The sequence below is a fragment of the Arachis stenosperma genome, chromosome 3 (assembly GCF_014773155.1).
Source record: "Arachis stenosperma cultivar V10309 chromosome 3, arast.V10309.gnm1.PFL2, whole genome shotgun sequence".
In the NCBI taxonomy this organism is placed as follows: domain Eukaryota; kingdom Viridiplantae; phylum Streptophyta; class Magnoliopsida; order Fabales; family Fabaceae; genus Arachis; species Arachis stenosperma.
In genome coordinates this window covers 85,430,363-85,442,362 of record NC_080379.1, presented here as the reverse complement: position 1 = coordinate 85,442,362, position 12,000 = coordinate 85,430,363, and the positions used below count along the sequence as shown (strand labels likewise).

The 12,000-nt window shown below is 34.9% G+C and overlaps 1 protein-coding gene across 10 annotated transcripts; it reads left to right on the top strand.

The window, feature by feature from the left end:
- The first annotated feature begins 628 nt into the window (after positions 1-628).
- On the top strand, positions 629-10,213 carry LOC130969626 (uncharacterized). 10 transcript variants are annotated; one of them, XM_057895447.1, is made up of 11 exons: positions 629-877; positions 987-1,055; positions 1,706-1,808; positions 1,944-1,995; positions 2,092-2,123; positions 2,464-2,604; positions 3,250-3,326; positions 7,864-8,373; positions 8,505-8,743; positions 9,302-9,406; positions 9,609-10,213. In XM_057895447.1, the coding sequence occupies exons 8-11, from the start codon at positions 7,911-7,913 to the stop codon at positions 9,621-9,623; spliced, it is 822 nt and encodes a 273-aa protein (XP_057751430.1). In that variant the 5' UTR covers positions 629-877; positions 987-1,055; positions 1,706-1,808; positions 1,944-1,995; positions 2,092-2,123; positions 2,464-2,604; positions 3,250-3,326; positions 7,864-7,910; the 3' UTR covers positions 9,624-10,213. The 10 variants fall into 10 exon arrangements, 1 of the variants encoding a protein (XP_057751430.1); XR_009081897.1 differs by lacking the exons at positions 7,864-8,373; positions 8,505-8,743 and having other exon boundaries at positions 631-877; positions 980-1,055; XR_009081894.1 differs by lacking the exons at positions 7,864-8,373; positions 8,505-8,743 and having other exon boundaries at positions 636-877; positions 1,725-1,808.
- Positions 10,214-12,000: the final 1,787 nt, after the last annotated feature.

Here is a 12,000-nt window from a genome sequence, read left to right as displayed (position 1 = left end):
TAAAGAAGGGTAACTTAAAGGAGTCTATGGTCACGGTTTTTTTGGGGTGATCTAAAGGGGTCTATGGTCACGGTTTTAGGGGTGACCTAAAATGGTCTATGGTCACAGTTTTTCACGTGACTAAAAGACATCTATGGTCACAGTTTTTTGGGGTGACCAAAAAGGGTCTATGGTCACGGTTTTTTAAAGAAGGGTGACCTAAAGGGGTCTATGGTCACGGTTTTTTGGAGTGACCTAAAGGGGTCTATGGTCACGGTTTTTTGGAGTGATGGGGGTGACCTAAAATGGTCTATGGTCACGGTTTTATGGGGTGACCAAAAAGAGTCTATGGTCACGGTTTTATGAAAGGGTGACCTAAAAGGGTCTATGGTCACAGTTTTTCACTGTGACTAAAAGACATCTATGGTCACGATTTTTTTGGGTGACCAAAAAGATTCTATGGTCACGGTTTTACGAAATAGTGACCTAAAGGGATCTATGGTCACGGTTTTAAAGAGTAACCTTAAATGGTCTATGGTCACGGTTTTTTGAAGTGACCATAGAATATGGTTTTTGAAAATATTTTGTTTAAACACCCCGTCCCCCACACAAAACCAAAAACGTCGTCGTGCAAAACCTAGGAAAAAATCCCCTTCCCTCCCAAAATCCCCATTCCCTCGTCTTAATTTAGGAAAAAATAGTGGAAAAAGATAACCCTAGCCAACCCCTCTTTCATTCTTGCTCCCTGGCCCATTCGTTGTGCAAAACCTTCATTGTCTTGCTTCAACCATCTCAGTGTACCGTCACCTTCGCCGTCGCTACTCCATCTTCTCAAACGCAGAACCATAAAACACCCCTGCTAACACCCATTGCTTCCCATTTCCAATCTCACTCCCAGGTTTCTAAGATCCCCTCTTCTTTTCTCTTCTTTCCTTTTTAATTAATACTTAATATTTATTTAATATAAAATATCATTTTATTTTTTATTATTATTTTTGAGAGAGCAGAAGGGGGAAGATCTGCTTTCACTTTCGCGCCATCAATACCAAATCGAACCTGGGCCTCTTGAAAAAGTGGTAAGCTTTAGAACCCTTTCTTTTCTGTTTATTTTATTTAGGTTTTCTAAAATTTTGTTGTGTTCAAATAATTGAACTAATGTATTTCACTTATCTGTAGTTATTTTGATTTATTAAGTTTTATTTTCTTTTACGCCATTAAATTTGTGTATACCTTTAAATATTTCACTGATTGAATACGTAGTAAAATATTTGGCTGAATTAAAGGAAATTGTTGAAATGATCTCTTGAATCTGACTTCAAGATCTTGTTGGTTTGGCTCCAATGGTGCAATGAATAGGGTTAGTGTTAGGAACTTTACTGCGCAACATGTATAAAAAAACCAGGGTTTCAGTACCTCTTATCCAATCAATGGTTGAGATTTGATCACAAATTTTATAAATTTTAAAAATTTAATTATTTTAGTTAATAAAACTAGTGGCGACTTGTTGGACACACAACACAATATAAGGGTATGAACATCCCAATTTGATAGGAGTACTGATGGAATTTCCATAAAAGTTTTATGACTACATTAGAGAACTTTAGTTAATGCGCTAATGTTTTTTATAATTTTTTTTCTGTCTTGCAGTCATGGTTTTTATGATATTTTTTTATCTTTATTTTATTTTTTAATGTTTGGTTATAGTTATGGCACTCAATTGTTGCAGCTCTTGGCTGAAGATGCAGATTTGAAGCCATTTAAGTCATATAAAAAGAGTGTAAAGAAGCTCAAAAAGATTGGCGATATTCTAACAATTGTTGTCGTTGCAGGTAAGTCGTATTTAATTTTTTTTATCTTGGTTATGTGATGTTTGGATCAAAATCCCTATGTAGCTACCCCTTTAAGCTTTTTTTTTTCAATAGCTAATTATTATTTTCATTTTTTCTTTAATTAATGCATGGAAGATTAGAGGCAAAGAGTACTTGTTTTTTAGGACACTTTTGTGGTCACAGGCATGTATGCTTCGGTCCCATTCTTCTTAGCTTTTTCATTTTTTTATATATACCTTTTATGTTTGTATATACATTTATTTTCACTCCATTGCATAAGCAGATTGCTCAAGACCCGTCAAGTTTGCTCTCTAGGTACATATCTGGTTTTTGTTTTTAATCCTTTTTGTTTTTATTTTAAATGCATTTGAATGATCTATTATGTTATAGTTTAATTTATATGCAGTATGCACTAATTCAATTGGGTTCTGGTACGTAGATTAAAGTGGTTTCTTTTGTCTAATGACAGCTATTAATTGAATGCTAATGCATAGAAACTAATTGTGGTAAACTTAGTTTGATCTTACTGGTTCTGTGAGCTGATGGTTTGAAATTATAAGTAGTTGATAGTTTTGGTTTGAATACCTCAATGAAATTAATCGTTGTAATTAATTTGATTATAATAAAAATTTGATTATAATAAAAATGATCCCAGAGCTTTGAACAAAATCTTGTACCAAAGGCCCCCTGCTAATGTTTTGACATTCAACGAGATTGTTTTGCTGTGGGAGAACAAGATTGGCAAGAACCTTGAGAAAATATATATCCCTGAGTATCAAATTCTTAAGAACATAAGGTTAGTAAGAACCAACATCAAATCTCCTTGGTTTCATGCATTATATGGTTATGATGTTGAAGTACATTCATGTTCTTTTAACTTTGTACATTTGTATAGAGTCACATAGTATAGGCACATATCACATATATATATAATTAAGTACTTTGTAGGCTATTCATATTTAACTAAATAGTCTTTTCCTTCCGATTTAATTAATTAAATTAAACTTATGTATCCACCAGAAGCTCGTAGCCGACAATTATCTCCAAGTAGTTAGTAAAATAAATAATAAACAAGAACAATTATACATCATTTAGTTCCGAATAAAATTGTTTAAAAGATTTTGAATCATTTGAGTCAGGGATTTTTTGTTTTTTTTTTCTTTTTATGGTAGATATCTTTTTTCTCTCTTTATCTCGTTGTTTTTATTATATATAAGTAAACGACATTTAAATTTGACTTTTTTATTTATTTTAAGAAATAAGGATATATAGATATGGATATAGTATCTGTTAATTAGTGTATTGCATTCATTTTCTCTAAAAATCATTTCATAATAGTAATAACAATAATAATAATAATATATTAAAAAAAGAGGTCAATATCATATTTAATTATCGAAACACTTATGTTCACATTTTAAAATACAAGAATTTGATGCAGGACTCAAGCAGATTGAAGAGGAAGTGATTGAATTTATCTATTGGTCTTTTCTTGTTCAAGTAGTGTTCCAAATTGAGGTAGTACTTTGTTGATGTATTTTAATGATACTGTTGCTTATGTAGCCAATTTTCTTCTTAAAATTATGTTGTTACTGGTTTTTTAATAGAAGTTTAAAATCGATATTATCTGGTCTTTTATATTAATTTAGGTTTAATATTTTGTTAACTTATTATTTTGTTTACTTTCTCTTGAATTTTGTTTTGTTTTGTATATAGGATAATTTTCTTGTACTGGTAAAGACAACATGAGTTGACTAATTACTGTGGCACCGTTTATAACTTTATATGCCATCTCAAAATGATGGAACTAAGCAATAGGTATACTTGTCAGATAAAATAATTTGATCTTCCATTTATTTAGGTAGTAAGTGGATATATGCTTGCTAGATTGTCCGTATAATTGACCTATTAGATCATGTTTAGTAAGTTCAGATATTTACATTGTTAGGTTTAATCATATTCCGTCAAAATATTGGATGGATTCACCAAGATTTGAGAACAAGTATATAGACGATGTTAATAACTTTTTAGAGTTTGTTTTTTTAATTAGAAAACCGGTTGGAAAAGAAATCCAGTGTCTGTGTGCAAAGTGTGGAAACACTTACTGGCGTGAACGAGATGAAGTATATGAGCATCTCATTTGCTATGGGTTTGTCGAAGGTTATAAAAGATAGATCAATCATGGAGAACTAATAATCCCAATAGTTGTAGGACATGACATGGATGATCGAGGTGGCCTTGATGATATTGACGGGTTGCTGCGTCATGCATTCGGAGATATGACAAATCTTGAAGAGGGAAACAACGGAATGAATGAAGATGCGAAGAGATTTTATAAGTTGGTCGATGAAGCAGGTCAAGAATTATATTCGAATTGTACTACTGGATTTTCAAGATTATCGTTTATCATTCGTCTCTACCACTTGAAGTGTCTACATGGCTGGAGTAATATATCTTTTACCTCCCCTATTGGAGTTATTGAAAGAAGCTATACCTGATTTGAACATTCCCACTTCTTTTAATAAGGCTAAGAATTTGGTTAAAGACTTAGGTCTTGACTATGAAAAGATTGATGCATATCCTAATGACCGCATGCTGTATCGGAATGAGCACATAAATGACTCAGTTTGCCATATCTGTAGAGTATCTCGATATAATCAGGCTCCTACTACGGACGGCAACGAAGATGACTTTGCGCTTCTGAATAAAGTTCATAAGGTTGCTGCAAAAACCTTAAGATACTTTCCCTTAATACCAAGGCTTAAAAGGCTTTTTATGTGCCCAAACACAGCAGAGGCATTGAGGTGGCATGATGAGCAGCGTTTGAAAGACGGTTGCATAAGGCACCCTGCTGATGGCGATGCATGGAAGAAGTTGGACAGTCAGTACCCAAACTTTTCAAAAGAGCTTCGCAATTTGAGGCTTGGTTTGGCAAGTGACGGTTTTAATCCTTTTTGAACTATGAATGTGTCACATAGCACATGGCCAGTTGTCTTAATGGTGTACAACTTTCCCCTTTGGATGTCCATGAAGTCAGAATATTGCATGCTTTCTTTACTCATACCTGGACCTTGTTCACCAGGAAATAATATTGATGTTTTTTTTGCAACCATTGATCGAAGAGCTAAGGGAGCTATGGGTGTCAGGGATAGATACATATGATTCTTTTAAAAATGAAACTTTTCAAATGCATGCCGCACTTCTTTGGACAATCAATGATTTTTCAGCATATGCGATGCTATCCGGTTGGAGTACCAAAGGGAAGTTGGCTTGCCCTTGTTGTAAAAATGACACTTCTTTTTGTTATTTGAAATATAGCCAAAAGACAGTTTACATGGACCATAGAAGATTTTTGCCAGTTGATCATGCATGGAGGTCTAACAGAATTAAGGGATCCACCACGAATGTTAACAAGTGAAAAGGATCTAGATATGCTAAAGTTAGTAGATAATGCTTTTGGGAAGACACAAAACAAAAGTAAAGGCCAATGGAAAAAACGATCAATCTTTTTTGAGTTACCATATCGGCATTATTATATGATCAGGCACAACCTTGATGTGATGCATATCGAAAAAAACATAGTCGATAGTATAGTTGGTACCTTATTGGATATTCCTGGAAAAACAAAGGATCATGCAAAGGCTCGTTATGATCTTAAGGAGATGGGCATTCGAAAGAATCTTCACCCAATAAATACGAAGGATGGCAAAAGAACTAAACTTGCTAGAGCATGCTACTCCATGACCAAAGGGAAAAAATCCATTTTTTGTGGTGTTTTGAAGAAAATAAAATTGCCTGATGGAAGTGCTTCAAACATTTCTCGTTGCGTACAACAAGAAGAGAGAAAGCTTTACGGTTGCAAGACTCACGATGCTCACTTCATGTTGCATTACCTGTTGCAAATACCAATCAAGAGCATTCTTCCAGATCATGTTGTTGTTCCTCTAGTTTGCTTGTGTTCATTTTTTCGTCGATTACGTCAAAAGGAAATCTCTTTAGAAGAGATTAATGGTTTAGAGTCAGAAATTGTAGAGACTTTGTGCCAGTTGGAGAGGATTTTCCCCCTACCTTTTTTGATATAATGGTTCATTTGCCAATTCATTTAGCTAATGAAGTCAGGTTAGGTGGTCCCGTCCAGTTTCGATGGATGTATCCGATTGAGAGATAGATGTGCACACTAAAAGGGTATGTTCGTAATAGAAGTCGTCCAGAAGGATCAATTGTAGAGGGTTATTTGGCTGAAGAGTGTTTAACTTTTTGTTCAAGATATTTGCATGAGGGAGTGAAAACAAGATTCAATAGAGTATCTCGAAATAATGATGAAGGTACTTCAACCAAAGATCCTGATTCAAATTTGTTCACAAACAAGGGTAGTCCGTTGGGTAGAAAAAAAGGGCAGCTAATCATTTTGGACGAGAAGTCCCTCCGTCAAGCTAATGCATATGTATTGAACAATTGCGTTAACGTGGAGCCTTACATTAGGTAAATTTGCACCTCTAATTTGTTCTATTCCTTAGACTAATTTTGGTAGCATTATACAATAATATGCATTCCCTTGTAGAGAACATGGTGATCAACAAAAGCAAGACAAGCGGAAGCAAAAGTGGAACGTTATTAAAGATCAGAATGAAGACTTTATAGAATGGTTCATAGGACGTGCCATGAAAGATGATGTTCCTAGTTGGATATGATAGTTGTCTAAGGGTCCAAATAAAGTTGCAAAATTATTTTCTGCTTATGTTGTCAATGGGTACAGATTTCATACTAAGCGGCGAGAAGTGATGCGAAAAACGCAAAATAGTGGTGTCACTGTGGTGGCTGAAACTACAAGCTTTGCTAGTGTTAAGGACAAAAAACCAATCAAGGCCAATATAAAATATTATGGTAGAATCATGGATATTGTTGAGCTAGACTATTATAGTCAATTTAAAGTTGTGTTATTTAAGTGTGAGTGGTTTATAGCTGAGGAAGATAATTATGGTTTCACATATGTTCATTTTAACAAAAGATGTTACCAAGACGAACCATTTGTGTTGGCAAGCCAAGCACACCAGTGCTTTTATGTGAAAGATCCATATATTCCCCAAAAGTATTATGTGATGAAAACTGTTCCAAGAGACTTGTTTAACAATGGTGTCCAATTACAGTTTGACCCTAACATAATAGAGCCACATGAATCTGCGAATAGTCTGATACCCTTAAGTGATATTGGTGAGGTAGACTTGGTTAGACCGGGTGTGCAACCTACTATTGTTGATGTGACACCAACAAGATCAAATCTAAAGACAAAGAAATAGAGTCTGATGAGTTTGACAGTGATGCTGAAATCCAGTGACTATAAGGTGTTGGATTAACTCGATGCTTTATTTGACCTCTCTTGTTGTTGCAATTGAAATATGTTGATATCTTATTTTTCTTTCCTTTTGCATTGATGTATGTTGACTCTTTATTTTGACCTCCTTTGTTGTAATTGGATTATGTTGAAAAACTCTCTGAGATCTTTTTTTGCAATTGGATTAACTCGATGCTTTATTTGACCTCTCTTGTTGCAATTGAAATATGTTGATATTTTATTTTCCTTTCCTTTTGCATTGATGTATGTTGACTCTTTATTTTGACCTCCTTGTTGTAATTGGATTATGTTGAAACTCTCTTTGAGATCTTTTTTTTCAATTGAATTAACTCGATGTTTTATTTGACCTCTCTTGTTGCAATTGAAATATGTTAATATTTTATTTTCCTTTCCTTTTGCATTGATGTATGTTGACTCTTTATTTTGACCTCCCTTGTTGTAATTGGATTATGTTGAAACTATCTTTGAGAGCTTTTTTTGCAATTGAATTAAGTCGATGCTTTATTTGACCTCTCTTTTTTGGATACAAGATGAATAATGAAAGAAATCCCAAAAGAAAAAGGTTAAGGACCCTATCACAAATAGAGTCACAAAGAAGTCCCTTGAAGATGAGGAGTCCAGTCAAAAATTCAAGAAAAATTCAATTCACGAGTGCTTATGCACTAGTAAAACAATTTCAAATTAAAAGAGAACATGTTTTAGCTGTATGTAGGGATAGTAGCAAACATGAGACAAGGAAAAAGGGCAAGATGTCAACAAAGGTGACAAGAGTTAATGATGAAGGGCAAAGCAAAATGCCAAACAAGAAGATAACAAACAACAAAAATGAGTCAATCAATAAAGGTGAGGGTCAAATCAAGATGCCAACGGAGAAATCCAATGTATATGAAGGTCAAAGTGGGAGGAAGCCAACTAGGAAGAAGGTGCCAATGAAGAAATCAAAGGTGGAAGATGAGAAAGTGATGATGAACACCAATGGTGGTGATGGTCAAAGCAAGAAGCCAACCGATAAGAAAATACCAATGAAGAAATCAAATGAAGAAGATGCCAACGAAGAAGAAGAACACAAGCTTGAGTCTCTTATTCCAGCTATGACTTTAGATGAATTCTTTGAAAAATATGGGATATCATTGGATGAAAATGATGAAGAATATGAATATGATTATGATGATCACAAACCAAGTGTTGGGGATAGTAGTGACAGTCAACACGGTAATGCTTTTATCCCTAGTTTCAATAGCAAATAGTGAAAGACACCAACCTAGCTCTTTTATTTAGTCTACTCTTTTATTCATTAGATTAGTATTCTTGTTAATATTCTCTAGTAATGACATTGAAAATAGGTACCAAAAAGAAAAGAGTTCGTGGTCCCACCCAACTGAAGCATATTCATGCTATGGAGACACAGATAGAGTTAACATGGTACAACGGCAAACACATAGACCCAACAAAGACACAGGTTCAATTGTTTAGTGGGTTCTTGGGTACACTTGCAAGAAACTCTAATTTGGTCACGTTATTATATACTAATTGGCAAGCTGTGTCCAATGAGACTAAAACTTCAATGTTGGATTATGCAAAGGTGAATAGATCATTCTTCTTTTTAAATTGTTTACAAAGTAGGCTTAGCACGTATGGTAAAATAACTTAATTCGTTGTTTCTTCGTAGTCTAAATATAACATTCCTAGTGACGCTGAGCGTTGGGTGATAGATACCATTGGAGAGTCATGGAAGCAATTTAAGAAACGGATAAAAAATATCACTATACACCGTATAGCTCATTCAGAGAGATGATGAAAAATCGTCCAATGACTGTACTTGCACTCACTTTCGAAAATTAGTTCAGTTTTGGAGTTTTGACATCAGCAAAGTAAGTTATTTTCACAACTTTGTTGGCTTTAATGATGGTATCATGTATTTAACTAACTCTATGTATTTTTACATTACAACAAAATATAGGTTATTTATGACAAAATCGTGAAAATAGATTCAAGCAAAAATGGAATCATTGAATGGGTCCAGTTAGTTTTGAATTAGTACGTGCTGAATTGGTATTTTCTTGTGCTTCGAATTTAAGTATTTTTGCATCTTTCCACTTATATGTGTTAACTTAGTCACATGTTGGTGGTTTCTATGTAGCGTGCAAAGAAGGAGGACAATGAAGATCCATCACAAGCTGAGATATTTGTTGTAACTCGTACGAATAAAAAAAGAGAGACTGATTCGGGAACACAAGAGACAATTGTGAGTTGTCTAGTTTCTTAGAAAAGTACACCAAACAAGAAATGTGTTAGTGATGAGCGGATAATTTATACGCTTTTTGGCATTGTTTTTAGTATGTTTTGAGTATATTTTAGTTAGTTTTTATTACATTTTCATTAGTTTTTAGTTAAAATTTACTTTTCTGGGCTTTACTATAAGTTTGTGTGTTTTTCTGTGATTTCAGGTATTTTCTGGCTGAAATTGAGGGACCTGAGCAAAAATCTGATTTAGAGGCTGAAAAGGACTGCAGATGCTGTTGGATTCTGACCTCCCTGCACTCGAAGTGGATTTTCTGGAGCTGCAGAAGCGCAATCGGCGCGCTCTCAATTGCGTTGGAAAGTAGACATCCTGGGCTTTCCAACAATATATAATAGTCCATACTTTGCCCAAGATTTGATGGCCCAAACTGGCGTTGCAAATCAGCTTCAGAATTCCCAGCGTTTAACGCCGGAACTGGCACAAAAATTAGAGTTAAACGCCCAAACTGGCATAAAAGCTGGCGTTTAACTCCAGAAAAAGTCTCTACACATGAAAGCTTCAATGCTCAGCCCAAGCACACACCAAGTGGACCCCGGAAGTGGATTTTTACGTCATTTACTCATTTCTGTATACCCTAGGTTACTAGTTCACTATTAATAGGATCTTTTGATATTGTATCTTTACCTCATGACACTTTACACATTTCTTATTGTATCTTCTATGGCATGAGTCTCTAAACCCCATGGTTGGGGGTGAGGAGCTCTGTTGTGTCTTGATGGATTAATGCAATTACTATTGTTTTTCATTCAATCATGCTTGCTTCTATTCTAAGATATCACTTGTTCCTAAACCTGATGAATGTGATGATCCGTGACACTCATCATCATTCTCACCTATGAACGTGTGCCTGACAACCACCTCCGTTCTACCTTAGATTGAGTAGATATCTCTTGGGTTCCTTAATCAGAATCTTCGTGGTATAAGCTAGAATTTATGGCGGCATTCAAGAGAATCCGGAAGGTCTAAACCTTGTCTGTGGTATTCTGAGTAGGATTCAAGGATTGAATGACTGTGACGAGCTTCAAACTCCTGAAGGCTGGGCGTTAGTGACAGACGCAAAAGAATCACTGGATTCTATTCCGACTTGATTGAGAATCGACAGATGAATAGCCGTGCTGTGACAGAGCGCGTTGAACATTTTCACTAAGAGGATGGGAGGTAGCCATTGACAATGGTGAAACCCTACATACAGCTTGCCATGGAAGGAGCCTTGCGTGCTTGAAGAAGAAGACAGTAGGAAAGTAGAGATTCAGAAGATAAAGCATCTCCAAAACCTCAACCTGTTCTCCATTACTGCAAAACAAGTACTTGTTTCATGCTCTTTTACTTTTCACAATTAAACCTGATAATTATTGATATCCTGACTAAGAGTTACAAGATAACCATAGCTTGCTTCAAGCCGACAACTACAAAACAAGTACTTGTTTCATGCTCTTTTACTTTTCACAATTAAACCTGATAATTATTGATATCCTGACTAAGAGTTACAAGATTACCATAGCTTGCTTCAAGCCGACAATCTCCGTGGGATCGACCCTTACTCACGTAAGGTATTACTTGGACGACCCAGTGCACTTGCTGGTTAGTTGTGCGGAATTGCAAAAGTGTGACTGCAATTTCGTGCACCAAGTTTTTGGCGCCATTGCCGGGGATTGTTCGAGTTTGTACAACTGACGGTTTATCTTGTTGCTTAGATTAGGACTATTTAGTTTTGTTGGTTTAGAGTCTTTTATTTGAGTTTAGTTTCATATTTTAAGTTTGGTGTCAATTGCATGCTTTTGTTTTCTTTTAATTTTTCGAATTTGCATGTTCTTAGTCCTTTCTTAATCCTTAAAAATTCTAAGTTTGGTGTCTTCTTTGTGTTTTCCTTTAAATTTTCAAAAATTTGTGTTTGATTTTCTAAAAATTTTAAGTTTGGTGTCATTTTGTTGTTTTTCTCTTTCCTCATTTCAACAATCAAATCTTTTTCAAAATAATTTTCAATCATATCTTTCCAATTGCTAATTACAAAATCTTGTTAATTAACTAATTGATTTAGTTTTCAATTTGCTTTGATCTTATTTTCTTTTAGTTTTCGAAATTTTATTTATTTTTCATTTATTTTATTTTATTTTTTTCGGTCACTTTTAGTTAAAAAAAATTTACTTTACTTGTGAATCCATATCATATTCTCTTTCTCCATCATGCACCTAAGTGGAAATGAGCAGTCCAGAAGGACTCTGGGGTCATATGCTAACCCCATTACAGCTGCATATGGGAGTAGCACTGTATACCTCCCATCAAAGCAAGCAGCTTTGAGCTAAATCCTCAACTCATTATCATGGTGCAGCAAAATTGCCAGTATTCCGGTCTTCCACAGGAAGAACCTACTGAGTTTCTGGCACAATTCTTACAAATTGCTGACACAGTACGTGATAAAGAGGTGGATCAGGATGTCTACAGACTATTACTGTTTCCATTTGCTGTAAAAGATCAAGCTAAGAGGTGGTTGAATAACCAACCTACAGCAAGTATAAAGACATGAAAACAGTTATCAA

Bases quoted from the DNA above. Each gene is read 5' to 3' on its own strand.
- LOC130969626 (XM_057895447.1), top strand. From the start codon at position 7,911: ATGTCAACAAAGGTGACAAGAGTTAATGATGAAGGGCAAAGCAAAATG. The intron at 8,374-8,504 runs GTAATGCTTTTA...CATTGAAAATAG, and splicing joins TAGTAGTGACAGTCAACACG to GTACCAAAAAGAAAAGAGTT. The intron at 8,744-9,301 runs GTGAATAGATCA...GTTTCTATGTAG, and splicing joins CAATGTTGGATTATGCAAAG to CGTGCAAAGAAGGAGGACAA.